This window comes from Argiope bruennichi, chromosome 9 (genome assembly GCF_947563725.1).
Source record: "Argiope bruennichi chromosome 9, qqArgBrue1.1, whole genome shotgun sequence".
Taxonomy (NCBI): domain Eukaryota; kingdom Metazoa; phylum Arthropoda; class Arachnida; order Araneae; family Araneidae; genus Argiope; species Argiope bruennichi.
This window is the reverse complement of record NC_079159.1, coordinates 120195585-120221057: the sequence shown is the minus strand read 5'-3', so window position 1 is coordinate 120221057 and position 25473 is coordinate 120195585. Positions and strand designations below refer to the sequence as shown.

General features: G+C 26.9%; 1 protein-coding gene across 1 annotated transcript; it reads right to left on the bottom strand.

Moving 5' to 3' along the window:
* Positions 1 to 14: 14 nt before the first annotated feature.
* LOC129984580 (uncharacterized) lies at positions 15 to 25473 on the bottom strand. The gene is made up of 11 exons (XM_056094498.1): positions 25231 to 25473; positions 24452 to 24572; positions 22911 to 23162; positions 19353 to 19552; positions 16853 to 17495; positions 14884 to 14957; positions 13283 to 13366; positions 10470 to 10602; positions 9627 to 9746; positions 3816 to 3946; positions 15 to 1365 (listed from the first exon to the last, which is right to left on the bottom strand). The coding sequence occupies exons 2-11, from the start codon at positions 24564 to 24566 to the stop codon at positions 1318 to 1320; spliced, it is 1800 nt and encodes a 599-aa protein (XP_055950473.1). The 5' UTR covers positions 24567 to 24572; positions 25231 to 25473; the 3' UTR covers positions 15 to 1317.

Here is a 25473-nt window from a genome sequence, read left to right as displayed (position 1 = left end):
AGAGACAAATAATATTCAACAGTAGAATAAAATTTTAATCACAGCTCATACCATTAGCTCTCCAATGGACAAAATTAAAATACAGAGATTAAAAACTATGCTAACTGTCATTTGAAACAAATATAATTTTAAAAAAACATCACACAGTCTATTTCTACAGTCCCAGAAGAAATAAATTCACAACACTTCTGAAATTGGCAAGTTACTCGCTATTGCACATGAGGTTTAAACAAGTATTGCTTTTGATTACTATCACCAAAATATTGGATCAATATCTTGAGCCCTTTCAGAACAACTGAAACAAATATACAGAAAATTCTCCACTATCCTATTACACTTTTAAAAACATTCTCCATAGAAAAATGATTTTTGTAAAAACTAAGCCCATTGTTTTAATAAATGCTCAGTCTGTTTAAAAGTTTATGTCTCATACTATCTAATTTACAAGATTTTATATTCCTGCAATTAAGTAAGACATTATAAAATTTAAATTTTTCAGTACCATTATTTTAAGACTTTCTTTTCCAGGAATAAATGATTTATATGTGTAATATAGTACATGATAAAAATTAGTATAATGAACTAATCTGTACTGAGATCAGAAAACAAGAAAAGATTTGGGAATGAAATGACTGTTTTTAACAGTGGGAAGTGGGTTTTTCATATTCTGTATACTTTCCATCACACTAGAACAGATAATTAGGAGTTTATTGTACCTTTATATGACATGCACAGTAGGACTTCTGACCCTCAAATCTTTACACGGAAAAATTTATAACCCGAAATTTCAACCTGAAAATCATTTAAATTAAATTGATTTATAAAAAATTACATGTATCTTCCTTTAATTTTGCTTTTATTTCAGTTTAGCAGTATAGGCCATTATGCTAATTGTTTAGAGTCCTGATTTTCTGCTTCTATATAAAATATTTAGATATAATTCATGGCAATAAAAATCTCATATAATGAATTTTTAATCTCAGCTACTTTTCAACAAGATATCATGTTTGTACTTAACAGTGTTTTTTAAAGGAATTCTCCATTCAATAATTTGCTATCCTGATAACACAGACACATTTGACTCAAATGCACAAAACATTTTGTAATTAAATATTCACAGAAAGAGTACTTCAATTAAGACAGATTTTCCAACACTTAACAATTATACAACATATGGACAATCACAGTATGGAATGTACAAAAAAAAGATGAAATACTTATTTCAATATTGGCAACAAAATTATTTGAAAAGATATCTAAATATTTTAAGTAAATCTGATAATTAAAACAGTGATTTGATGTATTGGCTCCAAAAATTCATACCCGCTCCACAATGAGCTTTTTAAATGAAAGCAGAAAAAGAACCTAGAAAAAAAAAGTATTCAGTTGATAATATTGAAGCAAAATAAATAAATAATGCTAAAAAATTGTTTTCAAAAACATAGATTTCTTTATGCATTAAAATGTATTTTTTTTTTTTTTTTAATTTTCATCAAATTGATGAAAAGAAAAACAATATGAGTCTGAAATAATTAGACTTTAAAGTTGAAATAGCACTTTCTTTTAGTTATTATTCAAATTTAAAACTTGCCTGAAATTAACATGTTTAGATACAAAATTATGAAATTTATTCACAAAAAAAAAAGTGTAGATTTGGGGTTGTACAATTTTCTCATCAATTCAATTATTTTCTAATTTTTAATATATAATTTATTATTATAAATATTAATCTATTTTTCCTATATTCTCTTAAAAAAAGCACCAACTAGTAAGAAAGCAAAACAGAATAAAATTGGATAATAAAATTCTATGCATTTTTAAATACTCTATTGAATGAACAATGCATTTTTAAATACTCTATTAACTGAAATAAGAACCATGTCAAGCCTAAATTTTTTTGAGTTATTATTTTTAGTTATTTTAGCTGAGATTTTTCTTTTTAATATTGAGGTTTATTATTACATTATTATTATGTGGAGAAATGTTTAGGTGTACAATTTTTCTAAATTGCTTTTTTTCTGCAAGAAGGGGAGAAAAAAAGCTTTCCAATAAACAGTATCTGTACTAAACATGTGAATGCAATATTAGTCTAAGTACATAAGATTTTTTAAAAATCTAGATGTGATATTAGTTTCAATCACAAAAAAATATAGTGTCCAAAAATTATCTTTACACTTGTCACAAAACAAACAAACAAGCAAGCAAATAATAATGCACTTAGATTTTTTTCATAAAATCCAATGTAAATAGCCAGTTTCCTTTATTTATTTATTTTAAATATGTTCAGAATAATCAATAAATAAACAATCATTTTTTAGCTTCAGTAACACATAAGGTCAATAAGATATTTCCAACCTAGTTCTAAGGTATACTGAGAATCAAACAATCCTGATGACCGCTGTGATGTGATCTTAATTACGTTTTATTTCATCAAGTGGATTTCAATTTCAGGGATCGAAAATTTACAGAGCAGCTATCTAGTTACATAACTGAACATAAAACATCTAGTTATTTCAAAATGATATTCATGGTCTTTTAGGATAAGGAGTATTTGAATGTTCTAAGAAAGATTTCTGTATATGCCTCTGATGTACCTAAGCATTTGTTACTTCCACTATCTTCCTCAGAAAATTACCTATTTTTTCATAATTATTTATCTTATTCATTGTATACAAAATAATAAATTATACTTGAGCATGTTATTACTATCTTCATTGTACAGTACATTTTCTTAACCAATAAGCAGTGTTCAGTTTCTTATGACTCTGGTTGTTTCACAATGAAACAATTTTATAAAAAAAAATTTGTTGCTTTTCAAAATATCTGATTTTCAAATATCTGATAAATATTTTTTTTATATTTTTGTCTTGCCCTAAAGCTTGCCTTGTTGCCTTGGACCAAATTATTTAGAGAGCAAAATAGAACTCTCGTTTTTCTCCCAATTTTTAACATAAATATTGATGATGATGGAAAGCCAGAGAATGTTTAGAATAAGACATTCAAAAAAATCCACATCCACTATCATATATTATAAAAGGTTTTTTTTTTTTTTTGAGATTCTTAACTATTTTATATGATACTGTTATTGGGAGAAAAATTAAAAAATAACTCAATAACAATCTGTGTTTCATCTGTGTAAATTGGGAATAAATTACAATTAATATAAAACTGCTTATTTTTAACCAAGGTCTCCTGGATAAATAAAAGATATGTGTAGTTATGCCCCTGTCAATGTTGATGGATATTTGTAGAGCCATTTTTCGAAAAATCATTTGCAACTGGAAGTGTTTGCCTAATATCCAAAGTTTTGAAATATGTTAAGGTATGCTAAAATATGCAAATAAAATAAAATCAGATATTTATTTTCACTAATTGTATTTTTTAAAAATCCACGCTGATTATTCACAATCTTGCTATTTTGTTGCATGCAGCTAAATAAAAGAAAAGTATTGCAACAAATTATGTTTAAAATTAAAAATTAGGAGATAAATTATGAAAATTAAAGAAAAGAAAGTGCACAAAAGTGTTACTGATATAATTGAAAAGCTGCCTTTTTAAAGCATTTCAAAGCAATAGAAAAATAATTCCCTGAAGAAAATGTCAAAATTCCAATAAATTTTTTATTGAAAATCTAATAAAAAAACATTAAATTTTTTTTTTGTCTCAAAGAGCACCTGATACTTAAGAAATAACTAATTACCAAATCCATCATACTGCATCCAGCATAATTTTGTCTTCATGCATGCTGTATGACATAATTATAATAATCAGCTTATAAATATCAGATTTTAAAAAAAATCTTGAATAAAACTTACTGTTATGAGTACTATGACAGCCAGAGGTACACTAAAAAGAAAATAAATATTGAAGAGAAATGCACCACCCCATAAAGGGCCCATTATGCAGCCAAGACTGACCATGCTTCTGCGAAAGCCCTGGAACAATGCTAGAAGCAGAGAAAAGTTTTAAATACAGCTAAATCTCATTTCCAACAAAAAATGAGATTATAATCTCTATATTTATAATAATTAGGAAAATCAAAGAACCAGCCTCCGTTCCCGATAAAAATCCTCTTTTGACATATATACCCTTAGATATACCATTGGTAGTCACAAATTTCAAGAAAAATATAAAAAATACAGTTTTACTGCATATTTTAAATATGAAGAAACTAAAACGAGTTCCCCAGTCTCCATTACTGTAACAGTTTCAAAATTAAAGATAATATATATGACCATATTTTCTCCTATTTATAATTGCCTCAAAACTAGCAAACATTTTTTAGAATTTCTAATGTATTATTTTTCCTTAAATGTGCTAACACGTCATGATACATTACAAATTCCGAAATTACTACCAATTAATCTCTTTTTGATTTCTGAAATAACAAATTATATTAAACCTTTTTAGTTGCAGTTGTCTAATGTACAAATTCAGTTTAAAATTTTCATTTCCTTTCTGAACTACATAAATACTAAACAGAATCCTTCTTTAGCTTTAAATAATTAAAGTGAATTGCATGCAATTAAATGTTTGATGAAACAATGAAAATAGTCTGAATTTCAAAACAATTATTTAATCTATTGTTAGAAAATAGGCAAAAAAATTCAGAAGGAGTTTATGATTATTACTGATATCATTAAAAAAATTATTTTAAATTTTGGAACAATTAGAAATTTATTTTTATGCAATAATGTTTTTGAAATTTATTGTACAGAAACAACAAAATTCAGTTAAATTTTTAATAATAATTATAATAATAATAAAAACATGATAATGTGATTACTGTCATTCTCCACGGCATAAGTTAAGATATTAAAAAATGAACCAAACACCATAAAATAAGCTAGATAAAAGTTAAATGCCTAAAAGCTAGTTCTGATAATAGAAGAAAAATATCAATTTCATATATAATCTCGTTCACACAGCTGTCAAATCATATTTAAAATAATTGTTAACTTGAATAGAGCAGATAAAAAAATAATTTTCTTTTATCTTCTATAGACTTGAAATAATTATTAATAATTATGTTTAAATAGCTTCAAATATAATTGTTGAAAATAAGAACTATTTAAAATGCTATTTATAAACACTTTTTTAAATATATGTATCTGAATAGTAATGGAAAAATATGCAACAATGTTAAACAAATTTCAAAAAGTTTTCTTTCAAGAATTCTCTTTGAAATAAAACATCAAATTTATAAGACATTAGAAATATCTAAATTTCTTTTAATGTATCACATGTATTAACCCTCCAAGCGGCAACCCCGGAAAAAGACGGAATCTTTTCTCCCTTCAAAACGGCGGACCCGTCTATAGACGGAAACAAAAACTCCCTTAAAACTGTCACTGCCCGTATTTTTACGGGTTCCAGTTTTTCCCTTCCCCCATGCTCAAGCTGTGAGATAATGAGAAGGGAATGTGAGATAAGGAAAAGTGAATCGTTATCAGTGGACGATATGATTGATGTCTTCCTGCTCGCGCCCTTTTAAGCATTTTAAAATCTCGCTTACGTTCTGAGGCGTTACTTTTGAGATTTTGATAATAATTACGTATCCAAAATGAAATTTAAATAACGAGAATAAAATTGAAAGTATGAAAATATATACCTGGAATGAATACATACATAAACGTATTATTATTAATAATTTGAAACATAAGATTTTAAAGCTTTCTAGCATAAGAAAATAGTTAATGTAAAAAAATAAATAAAAAATATATAATTAAAATTTGACAAGTTTCTTTTTTATAGCGTGCTTTCATTTAAGGATTTTAGAATTGACATTGCTTATGCAACTTATTTTTGGAAATAAGACACTAAACTTATTTACAGAATTTACGTAACGAACGAAACCTTTAAACTTTTAATGAATTATTTTTTTTAGTGTTCATTAATAAGTGTATTTCAAAATGGGGAGATATATAGAACCAATATATTAAAGTGCGATTTTTCGGAAAGATTGGTATTCGTTACATTAAATCCTTATTTTTATAACGTAATAAACTATATATGAAAATTGAATATTTGTTTCATTCTTTAAACCTTATAGAATTTCACACTCTTTGACGAATTCGAACAAAAATGTAAGCATTGTAGAGAAATAAGTTTCATTGTTTTTATATTTTTCCTCTGGTTTTTAATAATATTTTCAAAGTTAATATAAGCGCAGTTTTTAAAGGTTCTATTTTTTGTATCGAAATATTAATCTTATTTCTCTGTACAATCTTATATATATATCGCACGATTCTGTTTATATGAAAGTGGTTTATATTGACATTTTTACTCTTAATGCTGAGTAATTTAATCCACGAATTTTAATCCACTTGAAAGTGAGTGAATGTGTGAGTTAAATGTGAGAATAAATAATTTTAAAATTGTTGCCATTATTTTAACTCCTTGATCTAATTTTATCTCATATGTTAGCATTTAAAAAATTTTTAATGCGTACAACTGGCATTTAGACTATTTTCTTCTCCTGTTTGGTCAGTTCGAGTTCACTGGATGTGATTTTTAACAAACAAGACGGGATATGATCTTTGTTTTATTTTATTTTTGATCATGAGAGTAAAAAAAATTCGGAAACTCCCACTTCCATGTAATTTGAAATTCTTTATTCTTAATAACCTTTAGCCTCACATTTTCATTTTTTAAAAACAGAACTAGTTTGAACAAGGGTGTCAGACATGAATGTCGCTTGCGAATATTTCTATTAAAGTAGCGAATATCTCTAATTATAATGAATATGAATGTTCGTATTGGCGATCTCCAGATCAAACTGTTTGACTTAGAACGAACGCACTTCGCCATTAAATAATTAGAAAACTGTTAACTTTCACCTCGAGAGGAAATTTTCAAAATTTTAATTAAAACTTCTGTTAATTAAAAATTATTTAAAATTTTACCATTTATCAGCGATAAAATACGAAATTATTCTAATATAATTTATACAATGTGTCATTTATACATTTGAATGTATCACCAAGAAAAATCATTCTTTGAGGTAAAATTAAGATCTTGAACTTTTAGTGTCTTATTTATTGAGATGCTAATTATGGAGCATTCTCTTCAGCCACATGGTTTATTTGTATTTCAGTAAAGAAAGTTTTACCCCTTTGCTTTTAGCTTAGATCTTTTTAACCTTTTAACTAAATCATCATCAATGGGTAAAAAGCCGGAATGAAATATAAGGATAACAATGAAAACGCTTAGTTTCAATTCAAAAATAAAATATATTTTTAAAATATGTTAAAATATTTTTAATTTAATTAAAAGTGGGGGAAAAAAATTGAATTCACAATTAATGTACAAATTATTTTTCTACTGTGATATTTTCGAATGAACTTTAAAATTTTAATAATTTTTATTAACCCTTTAAAGGGCCTTTTTTTCCTAGTCATGTTGGAGTAAAATGTTTTTAAAATTAAGATTAGCCTAGGAAAATTAATTCATTCAACTTATTAGATCAGTTTAATCTGATTTATTAATTAATTTTTCCAATTAATAACTAAGAAATAAATCAAGACACTTCATTTTATTTGAGATAAACAATTGAAACCTCTAACCTACAATTGAAACCTTACTGAAAATTTCGTAAGAATTTATGCCAACTTACATAACTTTATTCAAAAATTGTTGAATTTGGTGATGAGCATACTTCCCTTGTCCCTTGAAAGGGTTAATTAAAATTTTAAAGAAATGATTCCCACTGTCCAATGTATGTAGATGCAGATTTTGGTAATTCTATTTCAAATTGTCTGGTCTGAAAAGTACCAATACAACCAGACAAGTTATGACACACACACTTGTCCATCTTTATTATTAACTTAGACGAATGTTTGTGCGTGGCGTCTATTAGATCTTCTATATATATCTTAGTGGAATATGCATCTTAGAAAATAAAAATGTGTAAAATGTTTTTTTTTGTTGTTTTTTTTTCTGAAAATTTTTAAAAATTATGAATTAAAAATAAAATGAGATTTTGAAGTGTATTCCATCATAACTTTCAAAATTATCACAAAATAAGAAAGAAGGAATTTTTGGAAATTTTTATTGAATAAGAGATATGAGAAATCATCTGAGTCATTTCAAAAATTAAAAAGAAATATTCAGTATATACATAAAACTTTATTGCTGAATGATTCTATTCCCTGTATTTAGAAATTTAATAAGCCTGATTGGTTTCAACAAAAAAGGTTTTGCATTAATTGAAGTTTATTCACTCCCGTTTTAAATTAAGGAATTACTGTCAAGGAGCTGACAGAAAATTAAAAAAATCTGCAATACAGAATGGTACAATGAGTCTGCAATAGTATGAATTATATGACTATCAAAATTTGAAATTTCAAGATGTTTTGCTGAAGAAAACATTTAATTAAAAATTTTATATTGGCTAGTAACCTCGACGTAACACATGTGCTGATCACCAAAAGCAATAAATAATGTAAAAGTAATAAGTAAAAAAGATCAATGCAACTGTATTTGCAAAGCTTTTAAATTTAGATTTTTCTTTTTAATGATTCGTTTACCCCACGGTTTGTCGTTATCCGATTGCAAAATAGTAAGAGCTTTGATTCTAACCCGAAAAACTTAAAACTGAGATTTTTCAAAAATTGTAATTTATTTTAAAACAGTACTTAATATTCTGTAGGAACTTGATTTGCAGGTATTCAAAAAATTCCAGTTGCAAATGGTTAATTATGAGTCTAAATAATCTGTATTATTTGAGTCCTTTTTCCAGGCCAAATTTGTATCATGAATATTACAAAGAAATATTTTGACAATTATTTTTATTTGTTACAGTCATAAGGCGCATAGACCAGTTATTTCAGCATTACTGAATAACTGGCCAATTAAATATTGTACAGTATATTTAATTATAAAATTTTAATCATGCAGATAAATACTGAAAATCGATATATTTGAGAGTGAAATATTGCATGAAATTCCCTAATTACACAATTATTTTTTTTGAATACTGAAGAAACAAAGTTATAACGTAGTGTTACTTATCACAATTAATGTTTTAAACACGCATTTTAAAATATTAAAATAAATTGGCAATGCGCTGAAAGGTTTTTTTTTAAAATTAAATCACTTGCAGGTAATGTCGAGAAATAATTTCACAGTACTACGGAATAAAATAATTTGCGAAACATATTGCAATGAAAAAAATATTAGACGAGGACTTTCATTTTATAAAAACCAGACTAGTATCAAAATAAACATAATAATAACTTATTCCTAACATAAATTTTATGTATTGTTTTATAAAATAATCGAAAAACCTCTAAAAAAACCAATCACATTTTCGCATTTTCAATCGATGTTATTGTCAATCTCTTCCTAAGCACTGAAAGAAAAATGCTCTTAGAAATCGAAAGACTACGATAAAAAACACCTGCTACTCACAGCATGAAATTTGCTAATCACTTCCCACCTGCAGCGCTGAAAAGACCGCAAAAGGGGAAAGCAATCCTTTTGACCAAACCGCGACATTTTTAAGGTTGAACCTGTTATTCCGGCGTGCCGCTTTCGGTAAGGATAGCAATCTGAAAGCCGCCGCCAGGAGGGTTAAGCAGATAAAATATATCTAGATAATTCTTTTAAAAAAAATTTAATATTACCTTGACTATCTTCACTTGTAAGTTTTGATATTAAAGAAGAAGAACATACAGTAATCACAGCTATGCCCACAAGATCAACAACTATAGTGATGATGAAATAAGCCAGAGTTTTTATATCCCCTGAAAGAAAACATTCATATGATTTGTTTCGCAGCACCAACTATTAACAAAGATACTTTTAGAAAATAAATCTTTGCTCTAAAATAATTTATTTTTATGATATACATTACTCGCACAACATTTTCATCCTGCACTGATCAGTTAATTTATTTTAAACTATTAGAGAAAATCCTAATCAGGGTTGAATGCCCAAGTTAAAACACGGGGGGAATGATCCTGAACAACATTTTAACATTTAAATATACTTTTAAATGAATATTTGAAATTTTTACATATTTTTCCAGCTTGATTCTTCCATTATTAATATAAATGACCTAATGCAAAAAAATAAAGAAAAATAAAATTTATGTATATTTAATCATAATTACAGCTACTAACTATATTGTAAAAATATTTAGATTTAATTTAATCCAAAATTTTGATAAAGTATGTCAAGAAATTAAAATTATTATATCTTTTATGATCTTCTATAGCAGAAATTTGATGAGTTTATGAAAAAAAAATGACAATATTTCTGAAAATTAATTCTTATTTCACCATGCTTCTTTTTTTTTTTTTTTTTTTTTTCCCTGTTTGTTTACACTACTTGGGGAATTCTAGCATAAAAAATAATCAACATAGAATACAATTTCACCAAATATATATAAGTTCATACAATCAAATTATCATATTATTCTTCAGAATTTTGTGTAATTATATAGAATATAAAGTATGATAAGATACCTGGTACAGCTGAAGGAATATAAAGCATCGGCAGAATCATGGAAATACTTAAGGTGATCAATCCAAAGATTATGAGTGATCTGTCTGATGCCACTCTGCTTATATATTTAATAGCAGTATAAACTATTATAATCTGAAAATAAAAATATAGTTTTTTAATGATATATTTTGAATGCAATTACATCTAAAATGAAATTACATAAAATTGGTTAAGGTATAATAAGGGAGAAATATAAAGAGGGATTTCTAAATTTATGAATTTTTTTCGAATTAATCTACAAGCTCATGGGAGGAATGGCGATGGATAAAAGAGTTCTAAATAGTTTCCTAAAATGTAGAATTTCTTTTTTCAATTCACAAACATTACTGCAGAGCATTATAGATCTAATCCAATAAAAAAAAGCATTTAAGGTTATAAAAATGCTTTACAAATATCCGATCTGCAACTGTTTATGCTCATCACTTTCTCATTAAAAATTATTACCATATTTTCATACGGTAATAATTTTTATATCAAATCATAGGTATCAAAATATAGGTTTAATTTTTGATACTTTACATAACCTAGAACATTATAAAAAAACTTACAATACAGATTGCTATCAGCTAAAATAAAGTATCTTGGTTCAAATGATAAATCTAATAAAATTTCAATGAACTTGTTTTGGGAGTTCAGCAACTTCTATTATGCACACATGTGCATAATAAAAAGATACATTACGTCAATAAAACACACTATGGAAAAGATAGTTATACCTATCTGCAATTAAGGTAGAAATGACCCTTCCTTTTGAGATTATTTCTTTGATGATCTTGGTTCAGAATTTGGTATCTAACTGTACTTCTGATTATAGTACCATATGAAAAATTTCATCCTTCCAGCTTTTTACATTTTTTGAGCATTTGTGCTCACTTACACATGAACAAACAGACTTTTTGGAGATGTATTTCATCCGAAATTTGATAGGAATCAACAATTTTAATAATAATAAAAAAAGGCCATATAGCAGTATTAATTTTTTTAGCTCAATGCCTCTTTGAGTTATCATGTAGACAAATGGACATAATTTTTTGAAATGATTATTTCTTTTGATTTAGGAAAGTCTAAAATGTAGAGATTCATTCATATCTTGAGGTGGAATTTTTTGAAGATTAAAGCATGTAATGATTTTTATAATAACATTATATTGCTTTTCATGGCATATAAATTCGATTTATTTAGAAAATTTTAAATTATTAGGTTTGTTTTTTTAAATTTCAAAGTAAAAACATGCCTAATTTCAATTTTGGTTACTTAATATGGATTCATAGCTGCAGAATAACTGCAAATCATTATTTTTTAATCTTAAGCAAAACTGTGTTTATTGATTGATTTAAAGAAAAATCTACTAACATTTCACATTTTAATAATACTGAAAATAGAAAATTGTATTAAGAATGAAAAGTTAAGGAAAATTACTTATTATTTAACAAGAACAAAGAACCAGCTCCCCCCCCCACAATCACACCATTAACATTTCCTTTCATATGAAAATTAATGATATTTAGATATGTTATCAGTGGCCCCTTGCTTTTCACTACCATCCATTTTTTGAAAGAAATTTCAAAAGCACTACTTCATATTCTTTGTAGAGCAAAGCCTTAAACAACAGAGTTCCAAAGTCACAAGTCACTAATAAAATATCTAAAGAAATGATTTTGCCAATTTTTATTTTCAAAGAAAACTCATAACTGCTATATGTGACATAATGGGTTGTCAGCTCCCCTGCCTCCAATTTTGAGAGATATTTCAAAATAAAACTTAGATATAGTATTCATCTCCTAAACTGTTTTGATTTTCCAATTGATACCAATAATAAGGTCACTAGAAAAAGGCTGGTTTAATAAGAATTAATTTAATAATATCATTCAACTATAATGAACTACGTCTTATCACAACAAAATAAAGCATTATTTTAAATTATGCTTACACAAAAATGACAGAGCATTTTAATTGTTAATTTAATGCACAATAGATTTAGATTCATTGCTTACTCCAGCTCTAACAAGATTTTATTTTTTCATATCTCTTGATATGGATGAAAAGGAGACTAATAATCATTACTGACATATCTGGGAGTCATAAGAATTAATATGAAACAAAAAAATTTTGAAACTAATACAATAGTTGAAGAACTCTTTTAAGATTCTCCTGCTTGCTCGCATACACAGCAAAAGTACAATGAAGTTTCAATTTCTCTTGAAGATGCAGAGCAATAAGGAAATGATAACCACTAATTAGGTATTTAGGAATTTATAAACTTACGTATAAAATAAAAATAAAAAATTAATCAGTTCAGTGATTGTGGCTGGGTAACTTTTTTGTTGGGTTCTTCATAAAGAATATGCAATGAAATTGTGTTTTTTCAGTTTCTCCTAAAAATGGAAGCAGAGAGATGGTGAAATGTTGATGAAATATCCAAGCAATGAAGCAAAAATTGGCATTTCATATGAAGGCCATATGAATTGCCATATGAATTCATATGGCAACTCATATTCATATGAAGCAAAAACTGGCAAAATAGAATCAGAGGTTGTGACTGGTTCATTAATTTTCCTTATTAGTTTCAAGACATAAATTGTCATTCTTTTAAATTCATTTTAAAGAAATAAAAAAATTTTGATAAAAATAATTCTTTTATAAAGAATTATCTTTCTTTTAAATTACTAATGAAACTAGAAATTCTGAATTTTACTTTATTAAGTTTTATAACTATTTTGTATAAATTCACTACAAGAAATTTGAGTTATGTCAACATCATTAAAGTACCTACCTCAATTCCAGCGAATAAGTAGATATAGCTGTTATCCATTTCATCAAAACTGTAATATTTTTGAGCAAGAGGAGTAACAATAGTCTAAATAAAAGAATAAGAGATGTAACATAAGCATACATATTTTATGCCTTCAAAATAAATAAACAGAACCAGCTACACTCTTATTTATATAACTAAATAAATGCAAATTTTATCAAGACTAAAAGGAAATTCCAAACAGATTTACTGCTCATTTCTGTAAATCAGAACCAGATGAATGTAGGTATAAAAATAATGACCTTCAGAATATAACAATCTTATATGTCAAATCTAATATTGTATCATCCTTAACAATTATCTTTCATAATTTACTATGAATATAAATGTTAAAAATAATTAGATCCTTTTTTTTTCTCCAGTTTTTATGCTTTCTTGAAAAGATGATTGAGACATAGAAATGATGACAATATTTCTCACTGCCAAATACTCTATAAATAATGGTGTTTTTAAGACTGAATGCAAATCATATTGAAAATGCATCTGCTGTCCAAATGACCAAAATATTTCCCATATGAACTTCTCTGCTAATGATAAAAGAGAAGAATGCACATGTTTCTGGGAGCTGACAGGTCGTTTGACCTAGAGCAACTAAATTTAGCACAGGAATACTTAGGAAGGTGTTAATGTGCATCTCAGAGAAATTTTCATGGAATTCTAATTAATTAAATTTAAATAAGATTTTGACATTTCCCACAATAATACCCAAAATATTGTATAAATAGATTTTTACACCATTTCAAAATCTAAAAAAAATTTTAATGCTTTTTAATGATACCAATTTAAATGTAGTTCCATTTAACTGCTACAATTAATTACCAATGTTAATTATAGTGGTTAATTGTTCTTCTAAAATTCGGAAATTTTTTAAAAACATTTTTTTTCTTTCAAATTTTCAACAACAGATTTTATTGTTGCTTTAAAATTCAAACTATTTTGATAGTTTCATCAAATTTCATTGTTAATTGGGAGATTTTCTTCAAATACTGAAAGCAAAGGATGAAGGACTAAGGAAGGAAGGACTAAGGAAGGAAGGATATCCATCTGCATAGTTCATACAAATCAGAAATTGAAGAACAGAATCATGAAAATTAGAATATAGATTATTCAAGTAGTCATATTTTTAATGGCACTATGATGTTTGATTCCATTGATAATTCATTGAAGTAAAACTCATGGAATTTAAATCCATTTGGATAGTTCATATACTCAACAAACAGAGAAGGCATTGGCTATTAAAATAGCATAGACTTGTTAAAATGCCTTTGTCAACATTTGAAGTCTAAAAACATTTTCTTGGAAGGACCATAAACATTGTTATGCATAAAAGATTTAATTGAAAATAAACATAATCAGTATTCCCAGTGAACCAACAGGTCAATAAAGGATACTAGTTTCAAATAAAATAAAAATGAAGTAGATACACATGATGCAAGACACTAAATGTCCATAAATAATTGCAAAACTGATGTTTAAAACCCACATATATACGCTAACATTTTTTTCAATAACTTTCATATTTACTTTATAAAATTTAAATTAATCAAAATGTATATACTTACCTCCAAAACAGTTTGTGCAAAGCATGATATGAAAGCTAATCCTAGTAAGACGATTATTTCATCTCGGAAGTAATCTGTAAATAAAATATGTTTAACAATTTGTTTTAATGCCTTATCATTAAAATTTAATTTAACATTTATTAATATATTATATATCATTATAAGCAGCCAAAATGAACGAGTTGCATTGTTCTGCCAATACTTGGAGATATATTGAGCTACTATAATTGGATTGGGATATGAAAAGTAAATCAAAATATTTGCAAAGAAAAAATGACTGAAATTTATAATAAGATCAAAGAAGTTCAGCTCCAGTTATTCAACATATAATAATAATTGCCTTAATAATAATAATGATAATAATAAATAGTATGAAAAGATATAGAAGATATTTAAATGTTTCCCTAGTAAAAGAAAAATCTTCTAGTTTATAAAATAAATTAAAATACATCACAGCATGCAAATGTACAGATATTTCAATATCAAGAATTTTTTCCAGTACCAGAAATCAATGAAAATACCACTACAAAAATAACTATTACCTGCCAGAAATCTAAAAAAGCAATTCCCATTAATACAGTTGATCTACAAATCATTAGATAATTACAAAAAACTGCTACAAGAAAAGAAAAAATTCACATTTTATAAACTGCATTTACATTCAGATGGAAATGTTGGAATCTTCTGAAGTGTTAGCCTTTTTATTGCTTTAAAACAAATACTAGAGAGAGGTAAAATAGGAAAATTTGTGACATAATGGATGTTATTTACAAAAATACTCTATCATGTTCCAGTCCTTAAAGAAAATGGAAAAGGCATGCTATAGATTTAGACAACCGATTATTTAGCTACCACCAGCATTAATTCATAATATTAATTATGAAAAAAGTAGCTGCTGAAAATTCTTAAATATTATACAGAGAATTACAATTAGAAGACACACTAAAATCCAGACATAACTTTAAGAATAGTCATTGAGGGAAAGTACAGTAATTTTTCGAATATTAACTCAGATGGCTGAAAAGACAAACAGGAATAGGAATGGATAGGAATGACAACAGATAGTCACCGAGAAAGAAAGAATATATTTCAGCTCTTCAAAAACTTGGTAGTGAACATCCTAAACATATTTTCTTTCTGGATCAGAACAATGCTACTGAATTTCTTCATCAACCAAATCTAAATTTGATGTGGCTGGGGGTGATGATATTGCTTTATTAACGCAGAACATAATGGAGTTTTCTAAAAATGAAAAGGATCTTCCTACTTTCCAAAAAGAAAATAGGAAGATCCCTGCTGTAAAGGATTTGTCAATCTTATTCTAAATTTTGCAAGAGTATTTGATAGAATTTTTTGGCAGGTCAATAACTGGCCTTCAGGGATTCAATTCAACCATCAATTTTTTTAAAGTGCATCCATTTATAATATTGCTATTCTTTCTTTAATGTAATTGGATGTATAAAAATATATTGTTATTGTTTTCTTATTGCAGTGCACAGATTTTTGTTGTTGTTGAAGAGAAACTTTTGTAGAATAATTCTTTAGATATTAAATAAATTAAGTAAAAATATTCTATAGTATACATAAATCTTAAATACTGAATAATTCTACTTTCTACCTTTATATTCGTAAAAACCATGTTTAGTTTCAGCAAAAAAGATTTTAGAATTAATATTGAAATTTAATCACTTCTGTATCAAATTAAAGAACAAATTCTATGTGAGATTGCAGAAAAACAGGAAGACACATAACACAATGAATAGAGCCATATAAAGCTTCTAAATTAGTATATATTAAATGTCCACCAAAATGTAAAGTTTAAAAAACTTTATAGAGGGCAACTTAAGAACAAACTATATCAAATATTTAACTGGAAATTTTAGCAAACTTTAATTTAATTTAGCAAACTGATAAGTCTACTGAATCAGCTAGTCACCACAGACAACTAATATGAAGTAAAATTACTCACCATCTCTCATATGTCCTAAAAGACTAGTCTTTTCATCTGAAGTAAATGGATCTGAATGTGGTGTACTTGGATTTGTGCTTGAAATTCGAGAATTGGTATTATCTTGCTTCTCTTGACTGCTATTTTCGTCTAAGTACTTTTCATATGATCCCGAAGTGCTCTGAATTAACCTCTCAGCAGACTCAATCATTCTGTCAGAGACACTACCTGCTCGTGTTTCAACATTCCTAACTCTTTTGAGAGGTGATTTATCATGTTGAAGAAACTTATTTGAGTCAGCAGGTATTGCTTGGCAGTTGATTGTTTCAATTTCTTCTTTTCTCAAAGTATTTAAATTATCATTGCTGTCCTCGAGCCATTCAACTTGTAAATTAGGCTGAGAAGAACTGTAAATGAGAGTTCCAGGTGACAATGAATCCATGGTAGAAGGATTTCCACCAGAATATGGTGGATACGAGTTTGTGAATGCTACTTCCAAAGTTGATAAGTTATCAAGGTCACTGTACGGGATGCTGCCAGTAATAATGGAATTATAATTCTGGAACAGTCTTTCAACATCTTCATCATCTTTCAAAGAAGTAAGGTTATAATAAGCAAAAAGGACCATAACTTCAAGCAGCAACCACAGCATGGCCATTAAAAGCTAAAAACAATAAATCAAACAGAATGTTATATAAACTTATAAACATAATGTTCTCTCTCAAAAAAAAAATTGCCACAGTAAGAATAACTGGAATTTTATGGAAGCATCAGAAATTTAATATTTAAACTTATTTCTTATTTGATAATAGGATTTTGGTAGTTATGTGCATGTCTATCTCAATCATTGAAGTAAGAATTGCGATATGATGTCTAAAAGAAAAATATTCCCAGGAAGAAGAAAAATTCAAAAATTTCATATTGAGGCACTCTTTTTCCAAGTGAATAATATACATTAAGAATATTCCATAAACTACCTCTATTCAGATATTTTTATTGTTTAAAATTAAAGTCAAGTAAACCTGACAATTGACTCATTACAACAATATAAAGTACAGCAATAATTTATAGGTTAAAACATAGCAAATTGAATTCTAAAATATCTAGGAGAAAAAGGTTGTATATTCAACTCTGGTGACAGAATCATTTAGGATGTAGCAATAACTGACTGTGCATTTGACAGTAAAATCAGTCAATTTAATTGTGTAGTTGTAGTTCCTTGAATTATTAAAGTAAGTATTTTGAATGAAAATAGAAACATTTCCATAAGCCCTGTTCTTTTTGACAATTTCTTACACGACTAGATTTTGCTACTCAATATAAATTTTTGACAAAGGAACAAATTAAAAATTTTTAAAAATTACATATTATAGTTCTGTCTCCTTAATGCTACATTATTTAGAAGGGAAAAAAAATCCATTTTACCCATTTCTACAAAAAAAAAAAAAAAAAAAAAAAAAAAGAAAGAAAGATTTAAGAAAGAAAGAAAGATTTATACAAATACATCTGTACATTTTATTGAGAATTTTAAAACTGAATAATATCATTAATTTCCTTCAAATAACACTATATCATAAAAATAATTGGAAGCTTTATCATATTTGAAAGGAAACTTTTACATACTTTATAAAAATGGTTCATTTAAAAAAAATTATTAATCTGATTTAAAAATTTAATTTAGAGGATTTGGACAGAAAAGAAGGTTAATGATAATGCTTTAAACAGAAGATTAAATGTTAATTGAAAGAAAGTAACAGTATTGACAATTTTTAATCATTTCTAGATTTAATTTTTCAAATCCTTGAATGGGATTTGCCGGTTGGAAAACAAAGAATTCAATTTAGAACTAAATGCTTGAATGAATGTACTAATAGTCAAAACCCAGAAAAAGAAGTAAGGATTGGATTTGGGGAATTTGTTGTAGTAAGAGTCAATTGCGGCTATATTGCATCAGACATATGGTTAATAAATATAAAAACACTTTTATGTATATGTAAATATTATATAAATATAAAACTGCACAAAAAATATGGCTAATATATATTGTCTTTTAAAATAAAAAATAAGAAGTTTAAATAACAACAAAGTAAAATGTTAAATAAAATGGTGAAAATGAATTTCTTTTTTTCTACTAGCATTCAAATTCTAATAAATATGAAAGATATAAATTTTCCTTCAAGCAATGAAAAATTGTATTTTTTATATAAAAAAAGTAACATTATAATTCTGATAGGACTAGAATTTTTTTTTATTGTTATTATTAAGAGGAAATAAGAGTCATCTTGTCATGTGCTCATCTTTTCAGAAACTGATTAATAAAACAAAAGAACTGTGAAACACCAAACTTCTACTGAACAAAACAAATAATGGTAAAATCACTTGTCACAAGTTTGATGAAACTTTAAGAATAACTCTTTTATTCCTAAAATGCAAATAATTTTCCTTAATACTCTCTCCCTATCCCTAAAAAAAGTAGATTGACATCATACTTTTTGTCTCTTAAGAAAAGAAAGATTCTTACCCCAGGTGATGTATATTTATCTACTGGCAATGAAAATATGTGAAAATCAATTTCAGAAAGAAAAATGTTGAATGCAGGACCAATAATGAGACCCAACTGACGAGATGCTATGACTACCGATAGAACAGGTGTTCGGTCTTCTTCTGATGTTGTTCTCGTAATATCAGCTAATACAGCAGCACCTCCCCCAGCCCCTATACCTGTGAAATAATGAATGATTTGATAATAATTCTATACACAAAAAATGCAACTACTTTAGTATACATTACTTCTTGGATACTTTTTGAAAAATAGCATCCAAGAAGTAGTTGCATACTAAATTTGACATCTATAGGTGTAATGGTCTTCTATGTAGTGTTTCAGAATGTTCTCTTTTATAGTGTGTTAATGTTTAAGTCTAATTTACATATAGCATACAGGCCATTACCATCACAAAATTTATTTGTAAACTTCAAAATCTGGTGAAGGCTGCTTATAAAATCACTTAATTTTCACTAGTAGTAAAGCAATTATTTTATTGCCAGCCTTTTCCATTTTTCTAACAATGCATATTAAAATACTTGAGAGGAAATACTTAAAATACGTTTTTCAATAAATACTATATTGAGTCCCCATCGATGATGATATGTATTTCCTTAGGGAAAGATTGTACCATGCCGATGATGCCCTTGGGACTCAACCACAGTTCCCACCAGTGTTGCTGTTATGGTAGTCTGATCATTCAAGTTTTTCCATCTGCCTTCTGGCAGATCAGAGTAGCTAGTTTACGGTTACAATACTGAGATGTAGATTCCTGGTCACATTTGATTCTTTAGTTAGTCAAATCAAAAGTTATTTAAGTATTAGCCGCCATTAGTAATCAAGTGTTTGGCAAAAACTTAATGTTTAAAATAATTGGCAAAAACAAAAAGAAAGTGTCCAATGGAAAGTACAGCATCAATTTCTGGAATTTTTGTTCCATCTGATATTTAATGCCTCCTACGTATATCATCACAGTTTTCGGCCTCTCAACCACTATTTATTTTTGAGAAAAATCTCAAAAAAGATTATTTTAACTTTTTTGTACCTAACTTGTAATGAGAAATTTTGAGAGAATCTCTGAGTCACAACCACTGAATAAAATTTGATTTTTAAAAAAAATTTTCTTCTTCTTTCCTCATTTGCTTCAAACTATCTGATTTGGCAACCAACTGGTTCGCCTGCAATACTGGTTGTATTTGATTTCGATTGAACAGTTTAGATATCATGACCACGATTCCCTTAAACTAAGATATAAACTATATTCCCTAAAACTAAGATAACCCTAGAAATTAAAGCTATTGTATTGCCTTTCATATATTCTGTCCATTCTATAAACAGACCTTTCAAATGGGGACTAATCCCATGTAACCATAGCATTATTAAAACCAAAATGTGTGAATCATCCATCTTTTAACTTGCACAATGATGTAAGTTGTATTTTTTTTTTTTTAATTTTTAATTAATCACTTCTGGTACCCAGCTGATTTGCTGGAGATACTGGTTCTATTTAATTTTCATTAAATTGTTTATATGAAATTTCATATCCAAGACTCCACCAAATTGCCAGACATCAAAGTCATGTTATTTTAATAGTCTTATAAAGATCCTATTCAATATGCATATGAACTTTTCTAACAGAAAACAGTCAACACACATCACAAGCCTAATATGTGCGATTCATCTATTTCTACATATAAAGTAATATTTTTATATGATTATTTCATTGTGCAAGAATATACTGATGTAAAGCACTTTTGTAATGGAGTAATACAACCTTCAAACTGGTTTTCGAAGCATTGATTACAAATGAAATTTTTCTAAGTTATAATTATTCAATGCTACATACATAAAATTTAATAAAGTAAAATATTGTCTGTTTCTACTTGATTAATATATGTTCTATTGCTGTAATAAAAATTAAAAAAATGTATTTATTTATCAATTGCATATAAAAGAAAAATGTAATACAATCACAGTTGCTACATAATAGCTTAGCTTTCTTTCTCTTTCTCTCTCTCTCTATATATATAATGCAAACACATATTTTTTTAAGAAGTTTTGTGGTCGAAGAGAGAAAACTGTTCTGAATTTTTAAATTCGATTTATTCCATACTGGGAGGCACAAATTATGTACAAGAAAGAAGTGAAGAAATATGCCAGTCCATGACAAAAGAGCAAAATATTTTTCCTCTGTGATTGTATACTATGATATTCTGATAGGATTTCTTTAGCACATGTCAATTTAGGAAAGCAAATATAGGTATCTTTTAAAAGAATTTGCTAAGAATGACAGATTTTTATCCATTCACTCGCAGCATGAGAATTTCTGCTTAAAGCAGTATTACAGAATTAGCAGTATGGTAGCATTAATTAAATAAAAAAGATGGAATTGGATCAGGAAATAAAAGAGCATTTTAGAATGAAGTTAATACAGGCTAAATTAAGATAATAATTAGGAAATTAGTTAAGATTTAATTTAGATTAAGAAATATCATTACATATATATAACATATAACACTTATGAAAGTGGCATATAAATTGTTGTTGCCAAATGGTAACAGTCAAATGTAAACCAGTCATTATATAAATGTTTCTGACTGCCTCATTGGGTGTTTTTATTGATGCACTCAATTCATGCTTCCCTAATTAATGGAGTTGCAAAAAATTATTAGAAATGCTCTTTAAAGGGCATGCCATTCAATCGATGGAAAAGTAGGATTTAAAGAAATCAAGATATAGACATCAAATAAAAAAGTCTGATTGACCACTAAAATGGGCTTGAACATTGCCAGATGAAAAATCATTATAAGTTAACAATGGAAATCGATGGCTGAAATTATAATCTTACAAAAGGGTTTCTACTTTATTTTAAAACTCAAAAACTTAACTTTTTAATGATATTAATTTCATTATGTACAATTTTTCTTTATTTTTTAATTAAATTTAATATGCTGTCAGTAGCAATGCTTTTAATTTTATATTTAAATTAAAATTCATCCATTAAAACATTCAATAACATACTTTTGCCAATATTAAAATTATTGCTCTCGTTATTAATAAAAAAATAGAATTTTCACTTTTATTTTGTAGTTATAGATACTTTTTTTAATTTATGTCTACAATAATTTCTAGCAGATTGATTTAGTTAAATTCATGTTTTACAATTGTATAACAGTCAGGTGAAACATAAAAACATATACAAAAATTTTAATCGTATAACAATCTAAAAAGTCAATAATCTGAGCGAATAAGCTGGTGGCCAAAGGCAATGAATATAAATGAAATTCCTTAAAATTGGTGAATGATAGAAAAATGTTTACATTATTTATTTTTAACATATTTAACACTTTTTAACATATTTAAAAATATTTGATTAATTTGAAAAAAAATCAGAAAATCAGTTCAATTATTTATGCAAATATATTAGCATAAAGGTAACAATTTTTTCTTTTCTTGGAGTATCAAACATTCTTGAACTGTTCCAGTTCAGCAATATAATAAGAATATTATTAGAAGGAAAGCAAGAGAATTTATTACCTGCAATCAATCTTCCAATCACAAGGACCCATATATGCATTCCAATAAAGTAAAGGATACTCCCAACTGCTTCTGCCAAAATGGTCACAAGTAAGATGTTTCTGGTATTTAGACTTTTGTCACTCCACCATCCCACCAGAGGATTTGCAATAAAGGAAGACAAACTGTAAGCTGAGATGACTATTCCTAACATATATGTTTGTCCTCCCAAGCGATCATGAATGTAGTTCCATATAGTCGGGAATATAATTGCTGAAATATTTAACACATTAGTAGAATTTATATCTTTCAGTAAAAATATAAAAGAAAATTTATTGAATTTTAAATTGTTCTCCCTCTTGCAATTATCTGATCTATCATTTTGAAACTATAAATTGCACCAATGAAAAGTAAACTATGATTAAATCTAAAAGAATACATAAATTACTGTTCGCATGAAACATGGTATATAATTGCTATTGATGTACTGATCCGAAGCAGAATAGAAATGAGTGGCATTAGTAAACCCACTCCTAGGTTACTATAGGAATCCAGTTTCCCAACTGGATCTATCAGTAATAGATTTCTGATTAGCCAGCAGCCTAGGTCATTAGGGTTAGGGGTAGCTCTTATACAATTAAATTAAAAAGATTTTGGTAACATATTGGCTAAACAACTCTTTAATGAATCCAAATTTTAGGAATTAAAAAAAATATTAGGATAATATAAAAGCTCTGTCAAGCATTATTAGTCATGTTCCTGTTAATTTCATAATATTAACTGAACTATTAATCTATAATCTACAAGTTTAAATATTAATATTTATAATTGTGGGTGTTGTGCAATCATGAGTTATAATAAATAAACAAACACATTTTCACAAAGTTAGTAAAATAAAATTAATAAATAAGTAATTAGTACATTGATTAAAAGTGAATTGATGAATAAAAACCAAACTGGTCATTTCATAAAATGAGGGGCTTCATAATATGCACATCTAAAACCACAAAATGCTTAATCTGCCAGTGACATATATTTCATCATAGTAAAAAAAGGGGGCGGGGTTTCACCTCAGCAGCATGTTTGCAGTATCAGCAGTTATTAATTGTCACTACTTATTCCAACCAGTTGAAGAATTATGCTTTGCAAATTTGGACAAAATCATAATTTCATTTGTACTCTTATATGCTACATTCTGTTAAGAAATGTACTTATAAAAAATTAATATTCAACAAATATGAAACAAAAAATATTTCTAAAAATAATCAAGATTGTGCTAAAACTATATAAAATTATTTTTGATGCAAAATCAAAAAACATTTTAAAATCCTATTTTTAAAAAAGATTATCCAATGTTGTTAATAATCAAATTTAATGATTTGGAAAACATTTTTTAATATAAACTAAAAGAAATGCTTTAATTTAATTCAATTCAATTTTTTTTTTTTTTAATGAATTAGTTTCACCCTATATTTTCTGCTTTACTTAATCATGAAATACAACAGGAATGGAAAACTAATTTAAAAAAGATTAAAACTAATTTTAAAAAAGGATTAACATACCATAGCCAAGGCCAGTGCATAAATTGAACATAAGAATTGTTCCATAAGTAAATCTTCGTTTCAATTTAATATTCATTAAATCTGAGTTTGAATGAACAGTAGTTTCAAAAGCCATTCATCTCTAAAATCATAAAGAGAAAAAAAAAAAATAATATAGGACATTTAAATAAGCTGTTGTATAAATCTATACAATGTAATATAAAATACTGAAAAATCATAACTTGGTTTTATTTAAAATCCTACAAAATAACAAGAAATCGTGTATATGAATAAGGAAAATAAAATTTTCTTCTATGTGCAATTTTCGTTTAGGATTTTAAATTGAAAATCTACAAGAAAATTACTTTATTTCAATAAATGAAGTAAATAACAAGCACTCTACAAATATTTTTATGTTAATAAACTACTACATAAACACCTAAAAGTAGTTTGCAACATGAAATAATTTAATCATTACAATTTCCTCAATACATAATATAGAAGTTTTAAATTTTATTTAAGTTATAAATAATAACCAGCTTAAAAACGCATATAAAATGAAACGAAGCTCCAATTTGAAATACTAAATATATATAAAAAGGAATTATAATAGAATTGAATCGAAGCCGGCACAAGAAGGTAAAAATAATAATAAATCAAGAACCATAAAGAAGCACAATTTAAGAGGCACTGAGAGCAATGAAAAATGGAAACTACACTAATAAATTTTTATTTTGAAGATTAAATTTATTACATAAAAATTAAACATAGAACTGAAAGATTCATGGTCTAAAACTCACAATCACGCAATGCTAATCTCCTTCGATAACGGAGACTGATTAAAATTATTAATTCTAAAACCCCAACGATTCGATGACTTTGCCAATGGATGGAATAGAAAAAAGATACGGAAAGATACATCATAAATTCTTCTATTTCTTAAATTAGAGCACACATTAATTACAATAGACAAGGAAAATGTATCAAAAATTCATCTCCCTGCTTGACATGTGAATAAGATGTAAACAATCATCGAAAAGGAA